At 41.7% G+C, this 27,063-nt stretch overlaps 1 protein-coding gene across 3 annotated transcripts in view; it reads right to left on the bottom strand.

Annotated features, from left to right (window-relative positions):
• The window catches only part of LOC311143712 (E3 ubiquitin-protein ligase MYCBP2-like), a 316,497-nt gene that overhangs the window by 288,661 nt on the left and 773 nt on the right, over positions 1 to 27,063 (bottom strand). For all 3 annotated transcript variants that reach the window (XM_084179581.1, XM_084179580.1, XM_084179582.1), the window contains exons 2-3: positions 21,512 to 21,587; positions 10,596 to 10,811 (exon numbers count right to left, since the gene is read on the bottom strand). In XM_084179581.1, the coding sequence (XP_084035707.1) occupies positions 10,596 to 10,811; positions 21,512 to 21,587 (292 nt within the window). The remainder of the gene's footprint in view (positions 1 to 10,595; positions 10,812 to 21,511; positions 21,588 to 27,063) is intronic.

Here is a 27,063-nt window from a genome sequence, read left to right as displayed (position 1 = left end):
ACAGGGCTCGGGTTAACATATACCCAGACTACACTGCTGAGGTCACCAAGCAGCGCCAGGCCTTCGATGGAGCTAGGAAGAAACTCAGAGATGCGGGAATCAGACACGGCATCCTCTTCCCTGCTCAGCTGATTCTTACCCATGATACGGTAGTGAAGGTGTTCGAAAAACCACAATATGCCTTTCATTGACAGGATTACTACCATAGCCACCGACGCCTAGAACCGATAGGGCCGTCCCGAGTAGCTGTTCACCAGAAGAGGTAGTTCCGATTATCCCAAAGTTTTTAGATATGACAGCGCTATCATAGTCCTAAAGGCGGGTAAGACTGCACCTGACCGGTTTCCCTATTTCAGTAGGGACATATTGACTACATTGTTTGGCTCAATTCAGTTATTTTATAAGAGCAATTGTTCTAGACATAAGGGTGAGGGGGCTCATTCAGACCACCTGAAAGTACGCTAATTTAGTTTCATTATAAATTGGTTAGCTAGCCTATGTCTCCTTGTAGTGTCCAGCAGTTCCACAGTGTTTATGGGGGAACTTATATTCCACTTAATTTGGGGAAGTGGACGGGGATAGGGAGGTGGAGAATGTTTGTGTTTTTCATTTGTCCTTTGCTCTTTACGTGTTGTGCAAGCCCTACTGCTACAATTTTAATGTATTTGGAGGACCAAATAATTATTTATTATGGCTACTGGTAACTCATATCGACATTACCCTTCTTTCGTGGAATGTACGAGGTTTGAGAACAAATTTGAAAAAAAGGCTTTTTTCCCCATTTGAAATCTTTATCTGGAGATATTATGTTACTACAAGAAACTCACATAAACCATACTGAGCAATGGAGATTAAAATGTAGTTGGTATCACAGATTTATCAATCAACTTTCTCATCCAAGGCTAGAGGTGTAGCCATATTACGAAAAAACATCCCATTCAAACATTTCAACTATAAGCCGCTTTATTATAGTAATAGGCCATATTCTATCACAATTTTTTTTTTTTATTAATCTTTAAACACCAAATTTCGATGACCCAGGGTACTTTCGGAATGTCTTCAATCTCTTACCAGATTTATCAACCACACACTTAATTACAGGCAGAGATTTTAACTGCATTTTGGATCCTATGGATAGGCTTCATACTTGCCCTACCACTTCACTAAATTCCACTACTGTCTTGAATAATTTAATTGGAACAATAAACCTTGATATTTGAAGATAACAGCCTAAGGATAAGGATTATTCTTTCATCTCACATGCGTATAAATCATAAACAAGAATTTACTACTTTTTAACAGACTCGTTAAAAGTCACCTCTACCAAGTACCATAATATAATAATTTCCGATCACAGTCCCATTTTATTACAAATGGATTTTGGCAGAACAAAGCCTCAATTCAGCTGGCGATTTAATCCAACATTTCTCAATGATGAACAATTTCACCAATAAACAGCCAATTTAATTATGGACTATATGTCCCAGAATGATACTGCTGATGTTTCCGACTCCACTTTGTGGGAGGCATTTAAGGCTGTTATGCGTAGGCATATAATATCATGAGGCTACCATTAAAAAATTTAGGCAGAGAAGATTAGAAATCAAGGCACAGCTCCCAGTGCTTGAAAGAGATTATATGGAAGCGCCCTTATCTTCCAAGTTGAATGACATAATAGAACTCAAAATATGAATAGAACACTATTCTCTCTAACCAAGTAAAGACAATGCTATTAAAGATTAAACAAAAACACTTTGAGTTGGGTGACAAGCCGGATAAACTACTGGCGCGCCAGCTGAGAGGTATACAGGCCAATAGAGCTATTCATAAAATGTAATCTAGTACAGGAGCTGTTACTACGGACCCAAAATAAATGAATGCATGTTTCAAAGTTTTATCAAGACCTCTACACTTCAAAGACTACTGCAGAAGTTCTGATTTCCTCCATTCCCTTTCCCTACCTAAATTATGCAGCGCTGCTCAAAGGGAGCTAAATGCAGAGATAACTTTAAAAGAGGTTGTCTCTGCAGTACGTTCCTTCCCTAACGGTAAAGCGGCTGGCCCTGACAGCTTTGGTAGAGTTTTACAAAGCATATTTAGAAAAAGTTACTCCTCTTATGTTGAGGGTGTTTAAACACTCTATTGAAACTTGCAGACTCCCGGAGTCTTTATACTCAGCCAATATCTCCTAATATTAAAGAAAGATAAAGATGAAACAGATCCATCTTCATATCGTCCTTTCGCCCTCCTCGGATGCGATCTTAATGTGTTTACTAAAATACTCGCAAACAGACTATATAAATGCATTTTCACTATAATTGATCATGACCTAACTGGTTTTATCCCAGGCAGATTCTCATTTTCCAACGTTAGGCAACTGATGAACATCATGTATTCCAAACATGACAAAGATTCTAAAGTTGCGATTCTTGCACTTGACGGTCAAAAAGCATTTGACCAATTGGAATGGAACTACATCCTGACAGTAATAAATGAGTTTGGTCTGGGCGAGTTTTGTCTCTTGGGTTTAAATACTATATGCGTGCCCGACTGCTTCAGTTCTCACTAATTACAATAAATCATCTCCGTTTTCACTTGCTGGTTGTTTTTGGATTCCTGCCGCCAGGGGTGCCCCTTGAGTCCGTTGCTATTCGCCATTGCTATGGAACCCTTAGCTATTAGTATCAGAAGCCATCCTGTCATTGCTCCGCTAAACATGGGCAAGGTTGATCACCGCATCTCGCTATATGCGGATGACGTCATTTTGTACGTCTCACGCCCCGAAGAGTCACTCCCACCGCTGTTGGAGCTCATCGAATCATTTGGAGCACTCTCTGGGTACATCATAAACTGGGATAAAAGTGAATTCATGACTCTTAAAGGTGACTTAAACCCAGAGTTTCTTAAACATATACCTTTTAAAATCACAGGAGACAACATTTTATATTTAGGTGTCGTCATCCCAAAGGACCCTAAATTGATTTATAAATTGAACTATAGCGACATGATGGAGAAGTTGAAGTGCAACATTGAGATCTGGAGAGTGTTGCATCTAACTATGATAGGCCGCGTTAATGCTATTAAAATGGATACACTCCCCAGATTCCTTTATCTCTTTCAGAATCTGCCTATATTTTTAACTAAAGCTTTTTTCAAATCCTTGGATTCTCTCATCTTGCCTTTTGTGTGGGGATACAAAGTACACCGTATCTCAAAAAAACATAATCAGGCCCCCAAAATTAGGGGGCCTGAGTCTGCCAAATTTTCAGCATTATTATTGGGCAGCAAATGCTAGAGCACTGGTTTATTGACAGGATGCATACCCTGGCATGGTAGATCGCTCCACCCCTTCATGGCTCGCTATTGAAAAAGATATACAGTGAGGGAAAAAAGTATCTGATCCCCTGCTGATTTTGTACGTTTGCCCAATGACAAAGACATGATCAGTCTATAATTTTAATGGTAGGTTTATTTGAACAGTGAGAGACAGAATAACAAAAAAATCCAGAAAAACGCATGTCAAAAATGTTATACATTCATTTGCATTTTAATGAGGGAAATAAGTATGACCCCTCTGCAAAACATGACTTAGTACTTAGTGGCAAAACCCTTGTTGGCAATCACAGAGGTCAGACGTTTCTTGTAGTTGGCCACCAGGTTTTAAAACATCTCAGGAGGGATTTTGTCCCACTCCTCTTTGCAGATCTTCTCCAAGTCATTAAGGTTTCGAGGCTGACGTTTGGCAACTCGAAACTTCAGCTCCCTCCACAGATTTTCTATGGGATTAAGGTCTGGAGACTGGCTAGGCCACTCCAGGACCTTAATGTGCTTCTTCTTGAGCCACTCCTTTGTTGCCTTGGCCGTGTGTTTTGGGTCATTGTCATGCTGGAATACCCATCCTCAACCCATTTTCAATGACCTGGCTGAGGGAAGAAGGTTCTCACCCAAGATCTGACGGTACATGGCCCCGTCCATCGTCCCTTTGATGCGGTGAAGTTGTCTTGTCCCCTTAGCAGAAAAACACCCCCAAAGCATAATGTTTCCACCTCCATGTTTGACGGTGGGGGTGGTGTTCTTGGGGTCATAGGCAGCATTCCTCCTCCTCCAAACACGGCGAGTTGAGTTGATGACAAAGAGCTCAATTTTGGTCTCATCTGCCCACAACACTTTCACACAATTCTCCTCTGAATCATTCCGATGTTCATTGGCGAACTTCAGACGGGCCTGTATATGTGCTTTCTTGAGCAGGGGGACCTTGCGGGCGCTGCAGGATTTCAGTCCTTCAAGGCGTAGTGTGTTACCAATTGTTTTATTGGTGACTATGGTCCCAGCTGCCTTGAGATCATTGACAAGATCCTCCCGTGTAGTTCTGGGCTGATGCCTCACCGTTCTCATGATCATTGCAACTCCACGAGTTGAGATCTTGCATGGAGCCCCAGGCTGAGGGAGATTGACAGTTATGTTATGTTTCTTCCATTTGCGAATAATCGCACCAACTGTTGTCACCTTCTCACCAAGCTGCATGGCGATGGTCTTGTAGCCCATTCCAGCCTTTTGTAGGTCTACAATCTTGTCCCTGACATCCTTGGAGAGCTCTTTGGTCTTGGCCATGGTGGAGAGTTTGGAATCTGATTGATTGATTGCTTCTGTGGACAGGTGTCTTTTACAGTGGGGAAAAAAAGTATTTAGTCAGCCACCAATTGTGCAAGTTCTCGCTCTTAAAAAGATGAGAGGCCTGTAATTTTCATCATAGGTACACGTCAACTATGACAGACAAAATGAGAGAAAAAATATCCAGAAAATCACATTGTAGGATTTTTAATGAATTTATTTGCAAATTATGGTGGAAAATAAGTATTTGGTCACCTACAAACAAGCAAGATTTCTGGCTCTCACAGACCTGTAACTTCTTCTTTAAGAGGCTCCTCTGTCCTCCACTCATTACCTGTATTAATGGCACCTGTTTGAACTTGTTATCAGTATAAAAGACACCTGTCCACAACCTCAAACAGTCACACTCCAAACTCCACTATGGCCAAGACCAAAGAGCTGTCAAAGGACACCAGAAACAAAATTGTAGACCTTCACCAGGCAGGGAAGACTGAATCTGCAATAGGTAAGCAGCTTGGTTTGAAGAAATCAACTGTGGGAGCAATTATTAGGAAATGGAAGACACAAATACAAGACCACTGATAATCTCCCTCGATCTGGGGCTCCACGCAAGATCTCACCCCGTGGGGTCAAAATGATCACAAGAACGGTGAGCAAAAATCCCAGAACCATACGGTGGGACCTAGTGAATGACCTGCAGAGAGCTGGGACCAAAGTAACAAAGCCTACCATCAGTAACACACTACGCCGCCAGGGACTCAAATCCTGCAGTGCCAGACGTGTCCCCCTGCTTAAGCCAGTACATGTCTAGGCCCGTCTGAAGTTTGCTAGAGTGCATTTGGATGATCCAGAAGAGGATTGGGAGAATGTCATATGGTCAGATGAAACCAAAATATAACTTTTTGGTAAAAACTCAACTCGTCGTGTTTGGAGGACAAAGAATGCTGAGTTGCATCCAAAGAACACCATACCTACTGTGAAGCATGGGGGTGGAAACATCATGCTTTGGGGCTGTTTTTCTGCAAAGGGACCAGGACGACTGATCCGTGTAAATGAAAGAATGAATGGGGCCATGTATCGTGAGATTTTGAGTGAAAACCTCCTTCCATCAGCAAGGGCATTGAAGATGAAACGTGGCTGGGTCTTTCAGCATGACAATGATCCCAAACACACCGCCCGGGCAACGAAGGAGTGGCTTCGTAAGAAGCATTTCAAGGTCCTGGAGTGGCCTTGCCAGTCTCCAGATCTCAAATCTTTGGAGGGAGTTGAAAGTCCGTGTTGCCCAGCGACAGCCCCAAAACATCACTGCTCTAGAGGAGATCTGCATGGAGGAAAGGGCCAAAATATTAAAGCAACAGTGTGTGAAAAGCTTGTGAAGACTTACAGAAAACATTTGACCTGTGTCATTGCCAACAAAGGTTATATAACAAAAGTATTGAGAAACTTTTGTTATTGACCAAATACGTATTTTCCACCATAATTAGCAAATACATTCATTAAAAATCCTACAATGTGATTTTCTGGAGAAAAAAAATTCTCATTTTGTCTGTCATAGTTGACGTGTACCTATGATGAAAATTACAGGCTTCTCTCATCTTTTTAAGTGGGAGAACTTGCACAATTGGTGGCTGACTAAATACTTTTTTTCCCCACTGTATATAGGTAACAAGCTGAGATTAGGAGCACTCCCTTTAAGAGTGTGCTCCTAATCTCAGCTCGTTACCGTAACAAGCTGAGATTAGGAGCACTCCCTTTAAGAGTGTGCTCCTAATCTCAGCTCGTTACCTGTATAAAAGACACCTGGGAGCCAGAAATCTTTCTGATTGAGAGAGGGTCAAATACTTATTTCCCTCATTAAAATGCAAATCAATTTATAACATTTTTGACATGCGTTTTTCTGGATTTTGTTGTTGTTATTCTGTTTCTCACTGTTCAAATAAACCTACCATTAAAATTATAGACTGATCATTTCTTTTTTTTCGGGGGGGGGTGGATCAGCTTAATATTGCAGATAGATTGAATCTTCTATCAATGTAATTGTCTGCATCACTTCCAATCCCCCATGTTTTATTTATATATATATATATATATATATATATATATATATATATATATATATATATATATATATATATATATATATATATATATACTCCCCTTTATTACTTTTCAACCCCGCCATCCTTTCCCTACTTGGAGTAAATTAGTGAACAACAATGCCCAGGCCTCTACTTCCGATCTATACTTACTATCTACACCTTATGGACAGAGTTAGACTGATCATTTCTTTGTCAGTGGGCAAACTTACAAAATCAGCAGGGGATCAAATACTTTTTTCCCTCACTGTACACATAACACCTCTCTTCCAGCACTTCTCTTTTCATCAACTAAATCCCCTACAGGTGTTACTGGCAATAACTTTATGCAAAAAAATTCATTAAAAATTCTGGAGACCTCTGCCTGTACTCCTATTAGCCATAACCATGCCCCCCCTCCCCCCGCCCTCCCCTTAATTATCATTAGGTAGGGCCCTAAAATCATGTATTTTTTGCCTTAGTCCGTTTTGTTCATTCCCAAATAGTTTTTCCAGGTTTTCACTTTCAAAATCCGACTTTTAAAAATAGAAAAACAACCAAATTGGATGTTCTAAGTCCACAACAATGCTTAAACCACATTTGGAGACCACTTTTGAGGTCTGGGAAAAATCTGAGAAATATGGATTTTTGGGTGAGTTTTTTTTTTCCATTTTATTTTTTTACCTATATTTAACCAGGAAAAGCCAATTGAGAACCAGAGTCTCTTTTTCTAGGGAGACCTGGCCAAGAAGGCAGCAACAATCAATATATTACAGAATTAAAACATACAACAATACAATTCAACTACATGATCCAGCCTAAAAATAGCATTTACACTCCTCTATAACAGTCTCCTCCATCAAAAAGTTACCCTTTAATTCAAGTGTACACCTAGCAAGAGGCTGTTGTCTAGCTGTGTTTTTGTAGCGCACATGTGATGGTAGAGTTTGCAAAACAAATACCCACTGGATTTATTAAAATAATCATTATAATCATTCTGCCAGGTAAGCATAGGCTACTTTGTAGTTAGCATTTAACTGACAAGGCTTTTGGGAAAGCCTTTCCATCTACCAGAAGACTGTTTTCATTAGCATCATTGCTAACGGCTAGACAAAGAGGTAGATGTGTACGCCGCACACACACAGATAGGGGCATTCTCGTTGCCTCTTCAAAAAGTTCTAGGAAATACGAATCACTGCAGAGGTGACAGGGTAGCCTGGCGGGTATGAGCGTTGGGCCAGTAACTGGAAGCCAAAAATAAGTTGTTCTGCCCTTGAGCAAGGCAGTTAACCCCCAACAACAACTGCTCCCTGGGCGCCGATGACGTGGATGTCGATGTAGGCAGCCCATTGCACCTCTCTTGACTCAAAGGGGTTGGGTTAAATGCGGAAGACACATTTCGGTTGAATTCATTCAGTTGTGCAACTGACTAGGTATTTCCCCCCCCCCCCATTCTGTTCAGGTCTTATGATAAACTTGGGAAAATTTATACATTTTCAATACATTTAGTGGATTCCCTAATGAGGTCAATACATTTTTGAATATTGTTGAATTCCATTTTAATGCCTGGATTCCATGAGGGCCCTAACTATCAAATTTGGACCTATTGTTCCTGCAGTGATGATTGACCATCTTCATCAAACTTTTTCATAATTTATCTGCAGAGAAACGGCAAAAAGCCTAGGCCTACCAGTAGCCTATGCAAACTATGGACCAAATGAACGGCTCTCAACGATGCGATTCGGTAGGTTACACTGACTGACGAGAGTCACTCACTAAGTGGATTTCGACTCATCGTTACCACTTACATTACATGGAACGCCCAAATACACGCATCATGCGCTCTCCCTTCTCCGTGTAAAGAAATTAGACTGCAACCAACTTCTGCACAGACAAATTGTACTGGGAGGCAGGACAGAGAGCAGACTGCGTTTCCCTGTCGTCGCTCGCTTTGTGACTAACAGGCGCCCATCTATCCTATCAATAGATCGCTAGAAGATGCATACCGTTCATTCTAGTGGGAGAGGGCTCGACGGACTAGCGATTTGAAACTTTTAAATTAAAAGTAGCCTAGTATACAGTGCTATGAAAAAGTATTTGCCCCCTTTCTAATTTTCTCTACTTTTGCATATTTGTGATACTGAATGTTATCAGATCTTCAACCAAAACCTAATATTAGATAAAGGGAACATAAGTGGACAAATAACAACAATTACATATTTATTTCATAAACAAAGTTATGCAACACCCAATTCCCCTGTGTGAAGAAGTAATTGCCCCCTTACACTCAATAACTGGTTGTGCCACCTTTAGTTGCAATGACTCCAACCAAATGCTTCCTGTAGTTGTTGATCAGTCTCTCACGTCGCTGTGGAGGAATTTTGGCCCACTCTTCCATGCAGAACTGCTTTAACTCAGTGACGTGTGGGTTTTCAAGCATGAACTGCTCGTTTCAAGTCCTGCCACAACATCTCAATTGGGATTAGGTCTGGACTTTGACTAGGCCATTCCAAAACTTCCAATTTGTTGCTTTTTAGCAATTTTCATGTAGACTTGATTGTGTGTTTTGGATCATTGTCTTGCTGCATGACCCAGCTGCGCTTCAGCTTCAGCTCACGGACGGATGGTCTGACATTCTCCTGTAGAATTCTCTGATACAGAGCAGAATTCATGGTTCCTTCTATTAAGGCAAGTCGTCCAGGTCCTGAGGCAGCAAAGCATCCCCAAACCATCACACCACCACCACGCTTGATCTTTGGTCTGTAAACAGCTAATTAGCCGACGGCCGGCGCAAAAAAATGCGGGGGATGCAGGACACACACGCAAACATAGACCAGCTACACACACACGCCCTCCTCTGTGTGTTGTGATATTGCTCCTGGGGACATGCCCTGTTTCAATGAGGCCACAGTGGCAAAGCAGTGACGACCAGAGAGGAACAGAGAGAAAGGGAGACATGACAGAGAGAAAACAACAAACAAGAGAAACGAGAGAGAGAGGCAGAGAGGCAGGGAGAGAGAAAAATAAAGTGAGACTCAGAGAGAGCTGAAAGAAAAAAAGATAACGAGCCAGCGACACAGCGAGTGAGAGACAGCGAGAGTGAGAGACAGCGAGAGGCAGACACGGAAAGAGAGTGAGTCAGTGAGTGAGAGATTGAGTGAGTTAGACAAGGCGGTAGCTAATCCTCACAGACCAGTGCTTTAAGCCTCTCATAGTGTTGCTATAAATTATCATGGCAGTCAAAAGGGTTCAACAACACTAACCCAGAGTAACAGAGTTCAGTGTCGGGGCGGGAACCAGAGAGCAATGGGAGATACAGGATATAGGCTACAGGGGTGAAAATTCCACTAGGTAGAGATCTATGATCAGCTTCCCCTCCCCAATCCTAACCTTTGGTGGAGAAAATGCTAAACTGACTCTAGGTCAATGTCTAGAGGCAAAGTTCACCATGCACCATATAGACTAGACTAAAATGGATAGGTATAAGGCAGGACAGATGCCCACAGTTAGGGCGCGGTATGATGTGCAACTTACTAAGGAGATCACATTACAACTTTTATTTTGCTAAATGATTATTTAGGAAAATTCAAGATGCATTTTATACTTTAGGACAATTGTGCTGGATTTAACTGATACCAATTCGTTCCATTCTTTCTGACCTTAGGAAGCTTGATGGATCAAGGGTGGTATCCAATATATTGGGATAACAGGTTGAGGACCCGAGCTAGATAGTCCGGTAAATTTGAATATTTACACGGCGACAGCAACCAATGTCTAATTGATGGCTGCTGCCACAGGGTAAATATTCAAATTTACCGGGCTATCTAGCTTTGGTCCTCAACCTGTTCTAGTCATTGTATTTCTACCCTTCCACCAACCCTGTTCCCATCTCTGTGCTTCTGAAGTTACCTTGGGCAGCTTGATGGCGGGCTCACGATACTCCTCCTCCTCCTCGCTGTCCGAGTCACCGCTCTGCACGGAGCTCCGTGAGGCCAGCGCCAGGGACGACTCCCGCTGCTGCCAGTCCAGCACGCAGTGGCGCACGTTGCAGTACACGTTGAACGCCGATGGGTTACTGTGCAGCTTGATGTCCGGCACACAGAAGGCCCCATCTAGGTTATCAGTCTGTGGAGAAAATTGAGATAAAGTTTAAGAAATACAGCCATGACTCGCAAATAAACAATTATTCATATTTATTTTCAGCAGTCAATGAATGGAGGCGTGTTGCCCCTCAAGCCTTCATCAAAAGAGAAGACAGATAGGCTAATTAGAATGCATATTCAGAGATGGCAGGCATTCTTGGAGGAAGATGTAGGCTAAGTTCTTTAGCTAACTGTAGCAGTCCAATGGAGATTGATTCTCTGTTTGGAGTAGAAGGTAGACCAGATAGTCGAGACACTACAGTAAAGCCTAAAGAGGGATATAGTGAGATATAGCCTATTCAGAGAAAATCATTCTGTGAAACTAAGCCTAATGGAATTGTCTGCGAGAAGAGGATACCATTCTCAGATTTCAGTGCGAGAAATAGGATGAAAAATGGTGAGAGGGGAAGAGAGAGCGATTCAAGTGAGAGAGCGATGATGATAAGATGAGGGACGGTAGGAGAGAGGGGAAGAGAGGAAGGCAAAGAAGAGATTATTTTATTGTGGTGTGAGCTGTAAAGGTAGGAGTGAGGACAGCCCAATAACCATTGAGGGGAGGGAGTGGCACTGTTTTAATGATTAAGGCTAAAAGAGGAGGGGAAGCGGCCATTTGGAAAGGGAAAGGGGGATACCTAGTCAGTTGTACAACGGAATGCATTCAACTGAAATGTGTCTTCCACATTTAGTGCAGGGGGCTGCCTTAATCGACATCCACGTCATCGGTGGCCGGGGAACAGTGGGTTAACTGCCTTGCTCAGGGACAGAACGACAGACTTTTACCTTGTCAGCTCGGGGATTCCACCCAGCAACCTTTCGGTTACTGGCCCAACGCTCCTACCTGCCAGGCTACCTGCCGCCCCATTTGCCTTGCAGTGATAAGAACAAGGACGTGACCGGCACACAAAGTCATCCGCCCCATCTACAATAATTTAGGATCTGTTTTGCCTCTTAGATGATAATAAATACGATCACATGGACGGGGGGGACCTGATACTAGATCAAGATGCTATAAGAATACAGGCCCTGGTCAATAATTCAAAAACGTGGCCCTCCTTTGGTTCCTTACACTGTGAATATGGCTCAGTATAAGCACTGAACGGCTTTTAAAACAATGCTAAATAACCCAGCATTGCCACCAACAGTAAGGTCAATGAGCCATTGAAATGAGGGGTTGGACAAATCTAGCTGAACGAGAAATAAGAAGTCCACCATTGCCTTTAGGCTAATGCGTGATAATAATCATTGCTACAAAATGAAGTTATGATCAATTAATTAATGAATACCACCTAAAAACCTGGATCAATGAAATCAAATTACTCTTCTTTTCATGGACCAGGGTATAGCGTTACTACGCAGTACTCCTGAGGCAACCTCCGGATGGAGAATGCTTCATGCTATTGATTGTTTTCCCCTTGACTTGCTGCATCGTCACATTTCAGGCATCGAAGCCACTGACAGACGGTGATGTCATACATTTAGGAAGGGGAGGTCATTCATTTTTGAGTGCAACACACCAGGGGGGAGGAGATATCTACTCTCCCCCCTCCCATTCTTTCCTCAGGGAGGGAACCACTCCCGTCAGAGTCGGCACAGCTACGTCATTCAACGAGGGACACTGTGCCTGTGAAGAGCACCTAGGCCTAGGAACCATTTACCACAGAAATAAGGTTATAAAACGGGCCAAACCACTACAGTGAGCTCCAAAAGTATTGGGACAGTGACACGTTTTGTTGTTTTGGCTCTGTACTCCACCACTTTGGATTGGAAATGATACAATGACTATGAGGTTAAAGTGCAGACTGTCAGCTTTAATTTGAGGGTATTTTCCTCCATATCAGGTGAACCGTTTAGAATTTACAACAGTTTTTGTACATAGTCCCCCCCATTTTAGGGGACCAAAAGTATACTTATATGGATATTAAAGTAGTAAAAAGTGTAGTTAGACATTTTTATTGTAAATAATTATAGAATACAGTATGTTTCTAAACACTTCTACATTAATGTGGATGCCACCATGATTACGGATAGTCCTGAATAAATCGTGAATAATGATGAATGAGAAAGTTAGACAAATATCATACCCCCAAGACATGCTAACCTCTAATCATTACAATAGCAGGGGAGGTTAGCATTTTCGGGGGGGTATGATATTTTTACCTCTAACTCTCTCACCGATCATTATTCACGATTCATTCAGGATTATCCATAATCATGGTAGCATCCACATTAATGTAGAAGTGTTTAGAAACATTCTATTTTTATTTTAAATTACTCTAAAATGTACCATTAATTTGTATTGGGCACAACCAAAACAAACATAAAATGCATCCTACAAAATGTGTAGAGTCCCAAGGTTGAAGTAGTAATTGAGTGCTATGAATATGGGGCCAAAATACTTAACTTTCTACTACTTTAATTAACATAAGTGAATTTGTCCCAATACTTTGGGGTCCCTAAAATGGGGTTGTACAAAATGTGCTGTAATTTATAAACGGTTCACCAGATATGGATGAAAATCCCCTCAAATTAAAGCTGACAGTCTGCACTTTAACTTCATAGTCATTGTATCATTTCAAATCCAAAGTGCTGGAGTAGAGAGCCAAAACAACAAAACAATTGTCGCTTTCCCAATACTATTGGAGCTCACTGTATACAGTGAATTCGGAAAGTATTCAGACCCCTTCCCCACATTTTGTTACATTACAGCCATATTCTAAAACTGATTTTTTTAAATAATCCTCAATCTACACACAATACCCCATAATGACAAAGCGAAAACTGGTTTTCTGAAATGTCTGAAAATTTATAAAACTCGAAATTGAGCTCAAGTGCATCCTGTTTCCATTGATCATCCTTGAGATGTTTCTACAACTTGAGTGGAGTACACCTGTGGTAAATTCAATTGATTGGATATGATTTGGAAAGGCACACACACCTGTCTATATAAGTTGACAGTGCATGTCAGAGCAAAAACCAAGCCATGAGGTCGAAGGAATTGGCCGTAGAGCTCCCAGACAGGATTGTGTCAAGGCACAGATCGGGGAAAGGGTACCAAAACATTTCTGCAGCATTGAAGGTCCCCATGAACACAGTGGCCTCCATCATTCTTCAATGGAAGAAGTGTGGAACCACCAAGAATCTTTCTAGAGCTGGCCGCCCGGCCAAACTGAGCAATCTGGGGAGAAGGGCCTTGGTCAGGGAGGTGACCAAGAACCCGATGGTCACTCTGACAGAGCTCCAAAATTCCTCTGTGGAGATGGGAGAACCTTCCAGAAGGACAACCATCTCTGCAGCACTCCATCAATCAGGCCTTTATGGTAGAGTGGTCAGATTGAAGCCACTCCTCAGTAAAAAGGCACATGACAGCCCACTTGGAGTTTGCCAAAAGGCACCCAAAGGACTCTCACAGACCATGAGAAACAAGATTCTCTGGTCTGATGAAACCAAGATTGAACTCTTTAGCCTGAATGCCAAACGTCACGTCAGGAGGAAACCTGGCACCATCCCTACGGTGAAGCATGGTTGTGCCAGCATCATGTGGTGGGGATGTTTTTCAGCAGCAGCGACTGGGAGACTAGTCAGGATCAAGGGAAATATGAACAGAGAAAAGCACAGAGAGATGCTTGATGAAAACCTGATCCAGAGTGTTCAGGACCTCAGACTGGGGCAAAGGTTCACCTTCCAACAGGATAACAACCCTAAGCACACAACCAAGACAACACAGGAGTGGCTTCAGGACAAGTCTCTAAATGTCCTTGAGTGGCCCAGCCAGAGCCCGGACTTGAACACGATCTAACATCTCTGGAGAGACCTGAAAATAGTTGTGCAGCGACGCTCCCCATCCAACCTGACAGAGCTTGAGAGGATCTGCAGAGAAGAATGGGAGAAACTCCCCAAATACAGGTGTGCCAAGCTTGTAGCGTCATACCCAAGAAGACTTGGATGTAATCGCTGCCAAAGGTGCTTCAACAAATTACTGAGTAAAGGGTCTGAATACTTATGTAAATGTCATATTTACATTATTTTTAATAAATTATCAAACATTTCTAAAAACCTGTTTATTCTGTGTTATTTTTGGGTATTGTGTGCATTTTAGAATAAGGCTGTAACGTAACAAAATGTGGAAAAAGTCAAGGGGTCTGAATACTTTCCGAATGCATAGGCTAAACACCAGTCAGGTTTGACAAATATAATGTAGGATCATTATTAATATTAACATCTAAAAGACTTGATTCTGTCAACATACTTGAGGCACTGTTCGTTCACCCACCTTGCAATCTGAGCGGAGGCAGACAACATTACCGTAATTGTTTAAAACCTGGACTTATTTTTCCATTTTATGAGGCATGTCTTACCATGTTCCTGAGAGAGCCATATGAGTGAGAGGTGCTTCGGGGGTACGGCGATTGGCAGCCGGGAATTATAATTATTACAATTATACTGAACAAAAATATAAAAACGCAACATGCAACAATTTCACTGAGTTATATTTCACATTAGGAAAATCTGTCAATTCAATTAATTAGGCCCTAATCTATGGATTTCACATGACCGTAGCAGAGTTTCTGTCTGGATCAAATGCCATTGTGACTTTGGCTAATATGCCTTTTTTGCCTTTGTATCGTTTTGGTATTGAGTATCATGATAGTATCGAGTATTGTGATACTAAACCTGGTATCTTAGTCAAAATTCTGTTATCGTGACAACACTAGTCACAGACATTTCCTGTTTGAGCTTCTGCTTGTAGACAGGAAGCAGAAGTATAGAGTCATGATCTGATTTGCCGAAGGGGGACGAGGGAGGGCCTTGTACGCTTGCTTGTGGGTAAAAAAAGTAACAGCGGTCTAGGACTTTAAATCGGCCGTGTTGATGGAAGTTTGGCGTCACGTTTTAAATAGGGTTAAAGCTGGCAATAAGGAAAGCAGCCTCCGGGTGCATGTTTTCCTGCTTGTTTATAGCCTCGTACAGTTCGTTAAGTGCCAGCTTGTTGTTTTTCTTGTCCTGAGGTGGAATATATACAGCAGTCATGGTAAGAGATGGAAACTATTTCGGGAGATAGAAGGGTCGGCATTTGACCATCAGGTATTCCAAGACAGGTGAACAATAGGTTGAGACTTCCACTGCACCAGTCAGCACACCATTTGCTGTTGATGAAGAGGCATACCCCTCCCCCTCTCAATTTTCCTGAATCTAATGTCCTGTCTGCTCGGTGAATGGAGAATCCATTGAGTTGGATAGCCATGGGGGGTATCTTGTCCAAAAGCCATGTTTTAGAAAAGCTGAGAATATTGCAGTTACGAGAGTCCCGTTAATAGCAAATCTGCGATCGGAGGTCATCCATCTTACTATCAAGCCAATGGAAGAGAGGGAAGAGGTGGCCGGTTTTCCTTTCACCTTAATCTCGCCATGGGCTTCCCTCTCCTGCCTCTTTTCCGCAGGCATTTCCTCTTGGATAGCCCAAAAATTGGGTCGGAATGACAAAGAGCCCAGGGCAGAATGGTCGAAGTTGAAGCCTGAATTTATGTTAGCAACTGCCGATCTGATGTTCAAAAGTTATTGTCGATCATAAGAAATTATAGTGGATACATTTCATGCAACAACAAAAAAAGAAAAAGGTAAATGCCAAAATAATCACAAAATAGCAAAGTTGGGTCGGAGCTCCCAAGACGGCAGCCATACAGTACGGTGCCATCTTCTTAAGTAAAAAGCACCAGGAAGACTAGGCTATATTCAACCCCCTACCCTGACCCACATGTCTTGCAGGGGTGGATTTTCTCACTGCTGCAAATTGAATAAAAAATAAATGTATTCATATATTTTTCCATGTCCATATTGCCCATGAGCTTCTAGTAGATAGACCATATGGTTCAATAGAACATATCCTAATAACTGAAAAAAGCATATGGTTCAAGAGAAAATAGCCTAATAACTGAAAAAAGCATATGGTTCAAGAGAAAATAGCCTAATAACTGAAAATGGCATTAGATGTTTTTTTCAGTTAAGGCTATTTTCTCTTGAACCATATGGTGTATCTACTAGAAACTCATGGACATTATGCACACATATGCAACAATGCCATTATTTTCAATGAACTCTGCAACTCCTCCAACGATTGACTTTTCTTCATAACTGCCACCAGTTTAACGGCAAAACATTGACAACAAATATATAGACATAAAAAATATAATATATTTTACATTTTAGTCATTTAGCAGACGCTCTTATCCAGAGTGACTTACAGTTAGTGAGTGCATACATTTCTTATTTTTTTATACTGGCCCCCCGTGGGAATCGAACCCACAACCATGGCGTTGCAAAAGCCATGCTCTACCAACTGAGCTACACGGGATATTTAATGCTGAAACCATCATTACAACACCAATGGTATTCACTAAGTTGATGGTTTATATTTAGGATAATGTTTTACAGCTTTGTAAGTATTTGTTTATTTTAAAGACGTATGAAATCATTTAATATATTTTACATGTAATAAGGCACAGCAGGCCAGAGATAAAACACCTGTCATAATATGAAGTACCAAAAAGGGCCACTAGGTGTGTTGTGATCGATGACATAAAATCCTTGAAAGATACCAAAATTCTGGTAGTTTACTGGTAAACTTTGAAAGTTTCCAGTAAAATACCCTCCGTTTGCAACCCTACCTAGCCCTCACCAACAGCTCTACTCGGTCTTACAGGACAGAGTCAATAAGAGCACTTCAGCCTGCATTGCATACTAGCCTATTCATGTCAGTAAAATTATGTTCAGCAGAATTTTAATGAAATTGACAAAACACATTTAGCCTAATTATTGAATCTTCTATTACAACATCTTGGCCTATGACCAGTCATATGCTAGTTGTTAGGTCTGGGTCACAATCACAACCACTCCAATAAAAACTCAGACATTACATACATAGCATAGCCTAGTTCTAGCTAAACAGAGCCTAGGCCTACATCTGCCCACAGAATACGACCCATCATCAGCTGTGGAGAAACAGAGGCTGGAACCCTAATCCCTACATACAGTCGTGGTCAGAAGTTTTGAGAATGACACAAATATTAATTTTCACAAAGTCTGCTGCCTCAGTTTTTATGATGGCAATTTGCATATACTCCAGAATGTTATCAAGTGATCAGATGAATAGCAATTAATAGTCCCTCTTTGCCATGAAAATGAACTTAATCCCAAAAAAACATTTCCACTGCATTTTAGCCCTGCCACAAAGGGACCAGCTGACATCATGTCAGTGATTCTCTCGTTAACACAGGTGAGAGTGTTGACGAGGACAAGGCTGGAGATCACTCTGTCATGCTGATTGAGTTAGAATAACAGACTGGAAGCTTTAAAAAGGAGGGTGGTGCTTGAAATTATTGTTCTTCCTCTGTTAACCATGGTTACCTGCAAGGAAACACGTGCCGTCATCATTGCGTTGCACAAAAAGGGCTTCACAGGCAAGGAGATTGCTGCTAGTAAGATTGCACCTAAATCAACCGTTTATCGGATCATCAATAACTTCAAGGAGAGAGGTTCAATTGTTGTGAAGGCGGCTTCAGCGCGCCCAAGAAAGTCCAGCAAGCGCCAGGACCGTCTCCTAAAGTTGATTCAGCTGCGCGATCGGGGCACCACCAGTGCAGAGCTTGCTCAGGAATGGCAGCAGGCAGGTGTGAGTACATCTGCACGCACAGTGAGGCAAATACTTTTGGAGGATGGCCTGGTGTCAAGAAGGGCAGCGAGGAAGCCACTTCTCTCCAGGAAAAACATCAGGGACAGACTGATATCCTGCAAAAGGTACAGGGATTGGAGTGCTGAGAACTGGGGTAAAGTCATTTTCTCTGATGAATCCCCTTTAAGATTGTTTGGGGCATCCAGAAAAAAGCTTGTCCGGAGAAGACAAGGTGAGCGCTACCATCAGTCTTGTGTCATGCCAACAGTAAAGCATCCTGAGACCATTCATGTGTGGGGTTGCTTCTCAGCCAAGGGAGTGGGCTCACTCACAATTTTGCCTAAGAACACAGCCATGAATAAAGAATGGTACCAACACATCCTCCGAGAGCAACTTCTCCCAACCATCCAAGAACAGGTTGGTGACGAACAATGCCTTTTCCAGCATGATGGAGCACCTTGCCATAAGGCAAAAGTGATAACTAAGTGGCTCGGGGAACAAACCATTGACATTTTGCGTCCATGGCCAGGAAACTCCCCAGACCTTAATCCCATTGAGAGCTTGTGGTCAATCCAAGCATTGATTATACAAGAATCGGCTGCCATCAGTCAGGATGTGGCCCAGAAGTTAATTGACAGCATGCCAGGGCGAATTGCAAAGCTCTTGAAAAAGAAGGGTCAACACTGCAATTATTGACCCTTTGCATAAACGTAATGTAATTGTCAATAAAAGCCTTTGACACTTATGGAATGCTTGTAATTATACTTCAGTATACCATAGTAACATCTGACAAAAATATCTAAAAACACTGAAGCAGCAAACTTTGTGAAGACCAATACTTGTGTCATTCTCAAAACTTTTGACCACAACTGTACACTATAGGCCCCTTTTCAGTACATGACACACATTGGATGTAGAAAAAAAGCAGGAAGTCCCCCATTGTCAGTCAGCGCCACCGAAGAAACATTCAAAGGTTGTTGTAACCAGTGCCCTATATTTTGGGGTTGTAATACGCTTAACAATGTTGTTTTGATTATTGCTTGAACAAATCGCTACGATTATATTTGGTTGTGATCTTTGCAAAATACCTATTTTGGATGCGGCAGTTGTCAGCTAAAATGCTAACGCTAATTGACATTGACTGCAGCTACTCTTCCTGGGGTCTGGCAGTTATACAATTTTAAAAACATTACAATATCAAATCTAGCCAGAGCCATTTTACTGGTTGAAGTGTTTAAGTATAATGCAGTTGATTTGTGATGAAAGACATAAAGCAGGACATTCATACGAACCTTAAAATACAATTATAGCAAGAAGTAGTGTGAAATGCACTCAAGCTAAATGTAAATGGAGGCTTTTTTTGCTGGCGATCTGAGAACTCCCGTGTTCTGCAACCAAATTGCTTACATCGCCCTTGTGCCTCAGAAAGGGGTCTATATAGGGAATAGGGTGCCATTTGAGAGAGATTACATCTGCTTATTTCTGCTGCAAATCAAATTGGAGACAGAAAATGACCCCAAAGTATCCAAGATGGCTATGGTGATGATATGGAATGCAGTTTGGCTGGCTGAGGTGATGGGCAAGCCTCTTCAGCCACTAAGCACAGTACAATAAGGAATAGCATATGTAATGTATGCAAATTAGTCTGCAATCCAAATCCATGGCTAACAATTGCTGTTGCATTGCCTTTACAGCGGCAGAGGCAATGCAGAGAAGAAGTGCAATACAGCATGTCGTGTGTTCTGAATTATTTGAACGGTCAGCTTAGTCCAGCATGTAGGCTAATAGAACATGCGGATGTCAACGTGAAAAATCAAGTAGGCCTCAAGTCCCAAAGATAAATCCTATCACACCTGATTGAGTCATGGTGATGATGATTGTAATTGTAAGGGACCAGAGCTGCTGGGTTGTGTTTATTAGCCATCAAAAACAGACAGATACAGGGTTTGTCCAATAAACTCATTTTTGTTTTCGGTTGCAAAAGTTGTAAAATGTTGTAGGACAAAATTAACATGACCCTTTTGCTGACAGCAGCTGGTGACAGGACTCAGGAGTTGCACCCTTAAAATTTTAGGCCTAGTAGATAGGCTATTTCATGTGGAATTATATTTGACAACTTTCCATTAAGCGGACCGGATTCCATTTGGGGGCCTGACCAAATCAGAATTATTTACTGGCATCTCTAAGATAGTGTCCCAAATGGCACACTATTCCCTATACCAGGACTCTCCAATACTGTTCCTGGAGAGCTACCCTCCTGTAGGTTTTCGCTCCAACCCCAGTTATAACTAATCTGATTCAGTTGATCAACTTGCTAATTATTAGAATTAGGTGTGCTAGATTAGGGCTAGCTCTCTAGGAACAGGGTTGGAGAGCCCTGTCCTATACTGTATACAGTGCACTACTTTTCACCAGAGCCCTATGGGCCCTGGTAAGAAGTAGTGCACTATGTAGGGAACAGGGTGCCATTTGGGACACACACCAAGTGTCACTTTGTGCACTACGACACGCTGCACAGACCATGTTCGCAGTGCTCAACTACTCAATACGCTGATGTTTTGTTGGGGTGTTGCCCTTGGGCATAAATAACTAAGAGAGTTATTCCTAGCCCTGCGCAGACAGAGACACACACAGGAAAGATTCACAGCACAGGTCAGGAGATGGCAGGCTGGCAACGGTTTCTGTGGAGATGTGGAACACATAGGTCGCTCAGCAACAGCTCCATCATGCCCAAGCCAGACCCACTCCCATTCCTACCTCATCCTCCTTCTCTAGCTACTCCTCCTGGTGTGTGGAAGATGGAGCCCTGGCAGTTGGTCAACTCAGCTAAATAAAACTGTGTTCCTGGCACCCAGCTTAAATAATTTATTTTCTTCTCAGCTTGAGACTTCAAATAGGCTACTCCAACATTCTTTGATCAAAAAGAACGAGAGGAAAGAAACTATTGGATTATTCTGAAAAAAGTGAGTAACTCACAAGGAAAGAAAGGTCCCTCTTGTACCAATAAAATCTCTTACCTTGGTTCTTGTTTTGACTTTTGACTTGACCTTTTGCCGCCGTTTCAGCTTCTTCTTGCTCAAAGCTTTCTTTCCTCTGAAACACATTGTGAATTCATTAGCTATTTCAGTAACATTTGAGCCTAGAGCCTATCACAGCAATGTCTAATCAATATGGTAACACTTTCACCAAAAGAGTGATGGTAATGGCCAGATTGCTGACCAACCAAACGCCCTGGGGCCACAACCTCCAAGGGCCTCCATACAAAAACAAACATTTAAATAATAGATATATATACACAGTGCATTCGAAAAGTACCCCTTGAATTTCTCCACATTTTGTTACATCACAGCCTTTTTATAAATCTGATTGAATTAATTTTTTTCCCTCAGAAATCTACACACAATACCCCATAATGACAAAGTGAAAACAGGTTTAGAAATGTTTGCACATGTATAAAAAAACAAACAGAAATACCTTATTTACATACAGTACAAGTCAAAAGTTTGGACACACCTACTCATTCAAGGTTTTTTTTATTTTATTTTTATATTTAATACATTGTAGAATAATAGTGAAGACATCAAAACTATGAAATAACACATATGGAATCATGAGGTAACCAAACATTTTTTTTACCAACATAAATATATTTTAGATTTGAGATTCTTCAAATAGCCACGCTTTGCCTTGATGACACCTTTGCACACTCTTCGCATTTTCTCAACCAGCTTCATGAGGTAGTCATCTGGAATGGATTTCAATTAACAGGTGTGCCTTGTTAAAAGTTAATTTGTGGAATTTCTTTCCTTCTTAATGCGTTTGAGGCAATCAGTTGTGTTGTGACAAGGTAGGGAGGGTAATACAGAAGAAAGCACTATTTGGTAAAAGACCAAGTCCATATTATATCAAGAATAGCTCAAATAAGCAAAGAGAAAACGACAGTCCATCATTACTTTAAGACAGGTCAGTCATTCCAAAAAATGTCAAGAACTTTGAAAGTTTCTTCAAGTGCAGTCGCAAAAACCATCAAGTGCTATGATGAAACTGGCTCTCATGAGGACCAACACAGGAATGGAAGATCCAGAGTTACCTCTGCTGCAGAGGATACGTTTATTAGAGTTACCAGCCTCAGAAATTGCAGCCCAAATAAATGCTTCACAAAGTTCAAGTAACAGACACACATCTCAACATCAACTGTTCAGATGGGACTGTGTGATTCAGGCCTTCATGGTCGAATTGCTGCGAAGAAACCACTACTAAAGGACACCAATAAGAAGAAGAGACCTGCTTGGATCAAGAAACACGAGCAATGGACTTTAGACCGGTGGAAATGTGTCCTTTGGTCTGGAGTCCAAATTTGAGATTTTTGGTTCCAACCGCCGTGTCTTTGTGAAACGCGGTGTGGGTGAACGGATGATCTCCGCAATTGTATTTCCCACCGTAATGCATGGAGGTGGTGGTGTTATGGTGCTTTGCTGGTGACACGGTCTGTGATTTATTTAGAATTCAAGGCACACTTAACCAGCATGGCTACCACAGCATTCTACAGCGATACACCATCCCATCTGGTTTGGGCTTAGTGGGACTATCATTTGTTTATCAACAGGACAATGACCCAACACACCTCCAGGCTGTGTAAGGGCTATTTGACCAAGTAGAGTGATGGAGTGCTGCATCAGATGACCTGGCCTCCACAATTCCCTTACCTCAACCCAATTGAGATGGTTTGGGATGAGTCTGACCGCAGAGTGAAGGAAAAGCAGCCAACAAGTGCACAGCATATGTGGGAACTCCTTCAAGACTGTTGGAAAAGCATTCCAGGTGAAGCTGGTTGAGAGAATGCCAAGAGCGTGCAAAGCTGTCAAGGCAAAAGGGTGGCTATTTGAAGAATCTTAAATATATAATATATTTTGATTGATTTAACACTTTTTGGTTTACTACATGATTCCATATGTGTTATTTCATAGTTGTGATGTCTTCACTATCATTCCACAATGTAAAAAATAGTAAAAATAAAGAAAAACCCTTGAATGAGTAGGCGTCCAAACTTTTGACTGGTATTGTAAGTATTCACACCCTTTGCTATGACACTCGAAATTGAGCTCAGGTGCATCCTGTTTCCATTGATCATCCTTGAGATGTTTCTACAACATAAATGGAGTACACCTGTGGTAAATTCGGTTGATTGGACATGATTTGGAACGGCACACACCTGTCTATTTAAGGTCCCACAGTTGACGAGACAGGATTGTGTCGAGGCCCAGATCTGGGGAAGGGTACCAAAACATTTCTGCAGCATTGAAGGTCCACGAACACAGTGACCTCCATCGTTCTTAAATGGAAGAAGTTTGGAACCACCAAGAATCTTACTAGATCTGGCCGCCCGGCCAAACTGAGCAATCGGGGGAGAAGGGCCTTGGTCAGGGAGGTGACCAAGAACCCAATGGTCATTCTGACAGATCTCCAGAGTTCCTCTGTTGAGATGGTTGTCCTTCTGGAAGGTTCTCCCATCTCTGCAGCACTCCACCAATCAGGCCTTTATCGTAGTGGCCAGACGAAAGCCACTCCTCAGTAAAAGGCACATGACAGCCACTTGGAGTTTGCCAAAAGGCACCTAACGGAATCTCAGACCATGAGAAACAAGATCTCTGGTCTGATGAAACCAAGATTGAACTCTTTGGCCTGAATGCCAAGCGTCACGTCTGGAGGAAGCACGGTGGTGGCAGCGTCATGCTGTTGGGATGTTTTTCAGCGGCAGGCTCTGGGAGACTAGTCAGGGTCGAGGGAAAGATGAACGGAGCAAAGTACAGAGAGATCCTTGATGGAAACCTGCTGCAGAGCACTCAGGACCTCAGACTGGGTTCACCTTCCAACAGGACAACAACCCTAAGCACACAGCCAAGACAACGCAGGAGTGGCTTCGGGACAAGTCTCTGAATGTCCTTGAGTGGCCCAGCCAGAGCCCGGACTTGAACCTGATCGAACATCTCTGGAGAGACCTGAAAAGAACTGTGCAGCAACGCTCCCCATCCAACCTGACAGAGCTTGAGAGCATCTGCAGAGAAGGGAGAAACTCCCCAAATACAGGTGTGCCAAGCTTGTAGCGTCATACCCAAGAAGACTTGAGGCTGTAATCGCTGCCAAAGGTGCTTCAACAAAGTACTGAGTAAAGGGACTGAATACTTATGTAAATGTAATTGTTTTATTTTTAATACATTTGCTAAAATGTCTAAACCTGTTTTTGCTTTGTCATTATAGGGTAGTGTGTGTAGATTGAGGGGGGAAAACAATTTAATCCATTTTAGAATAAGTTTGTAACTTAACAAAATGTGGAAAAGGTCAAGGGGTCTGAATACTTTCCGAATGCACTTTATAATCCCAGATAAGGCCACCCTTTATTTATCTGAGAAAAAAAGTGCTGGCTGCGTTTGCCAGGGTCATGTCTAGACAGGACACAGCATTTGTCAAATTGTCATCAAAAGTAGATTGTTTTGCATTTTAGCTAACCTTTTTCCTAACCTTAACCAACGTCTCCTAACCTGCTACATTAATTATCCTTACCTGCTGCATTAGTTCTCCTAAACCTTCTATGAAAAGTCAATTTTGGCAAAAGCTGTATCCCTTATAGACAATACCATTTGCAAGGGAAGGGCTGCTACTACAGCCCTGTGAATTTGGGCCCACACACGCCATAGAATTTGTAATTTGAATACTAGAATGGGAACAAACATTCTTATGATGGGATAAAGGTCAGAGATTTTGGTCAGGGAGTTGGTCAACCATGGTTTGCCAAAGTTGTAATAAGCTATTGTGTAAAATAATGAATTTGAAGAATTTATCTGAACTGTATGTTTGTTAGCTAGCTAACCAGACTATTTTAGAGGATTGATTCCTTACATTTCTTTAATTTAAAAAAAGGTGCTATATACAGAAATCGCTACTCCATTTCCTGGTTGCTAAAATTCTAAGTTTGCCTAATTTCAGTTTATGACAAAACAAGCAAGTGTAGAGAATTATTGTACCATCTAAACCGCTGTGAAATATATTTTCAATAACCAAAAATATTGTATTTTCAGCTGTTAGAAGTTGGTGTATAAAACCGTAAGATGCAAAAACGACACTTAAGCACGGGAAGCATAGAAATAGCGCACATAGAACAGATCTACCGCTTCTTAGACTTGCGTTCAATGAGAATGAGATCTATAACTCACATTTCTATTTGAATTTCATCGGTCGCCCAAAAAGTTACATATTGCAGCTTTAACTGCTAATATGCCAACATTACATTCAAACAATGCAGTCAATCCACAATATAGATCTTCATGGGTCCACCAGCTGTAGCTACATAGACCCGAAATCCTAGGACAATCTAACAGGACCCGCCCGGACCAGTTAGAATTTCAGACCCGAACCCGGTCTCGGATATATTGGGTCCACACGGATCCGCAAAGACCTCTAATACACAGCCATACACTGGCTGAAATCAGTGGATATTAAGACTTAAACAAGTTGTAAAAGCAAGAAGTACTGATACTGTATTATATAGTAGCACTCACAGCTTTCCAAGAAAACCAAAATGTAGAAAGTTATGGTCTGTTTACATATATTTTAGAGGCTATTTATACAGAAGATTTGTATAAACTATTTATAATTACATGACAATATCTTTGGTTGACAATAATTATATTACACAATTTCTGATATATTACATGCCTTTTATTTTCCTGCATAAGTAAAATCAGGATTATGCCCTTACTGCCACTCATTGCAATTGGACTGGTTTGGATTTCTGCCTTACCAATATGGCTGCAATTTTCAACCCCATTCTCGAATTTTGAGGGTTTATGACTAAATAGAAACTAAGTAGGATCTATACCAGACACATTGTTCGATCCATGCTAGCTAGGTACTTAACTACGTGAGATGTCAAAAATCAAGCAGCTACTGACATCATTATTTGTTTATGTTTACCTGCCGAATGTAGACTAGTTCGGTAACTACACATATTAACCAACATGCATTGATCATACGAAGAGTAACGTTATCTGACGTTAGCTGGCAATCCTGTATACTGCAGTGCGTAAAAAATTACCACAAACGCAACTAGCGAGGATAGCTAACGTTAGCTAGCTATGCTAAATAGCGGGCTAGCTAATTAGATTAGGTAGCTAGCTACTCATTACTAGTTAACGTTAGTTAGCTAGTAAGTTACCGATATAACCTAGTAACATAATTGACGGGTATCTGCCTGTGCGTACATAAGCCTATTCAAAACGAACCTACCCCACAGTAAAATTATTATGACTGGACACTAACGTTAACGTCACTCGTAGCTATCATGTGGCCAGTTAGCTGCTAAACTGCTAAGTGTTGGATAGCTATCTAACGTTAGCTGTCAAAGTTAGCCACCTTGCTAGCAACCTAGTTAGGGAAGTTAGCCTGGCTAACTGGATATTAGCCGATTAAACATAACTCTACGATTTACGATGGATTTCCCATCGTAAATCGTTGAGTTTAGTAGGCTAACTGGATATGTGAGCATGCAGTCAAACAGTATTGGTGATGTGAC

The sequence above is a fragment of the Coregonus lavaretus genome (assembly GCF_964263955.1).
Source record: "Coregonus lavaretus genome assembly, chromosome: 16".
NCBI lineage: Eukaryota > Metazoa > Chordata > Actinopteri > Salmoniformes > Salmonidae > Coregonus > Coregonus lavaretus.
The sequence above is the reverse complement of the archived record's forward strand: the minus strand, read 5'-3'. Positions and strand labels throughout refer to the sequence as shown.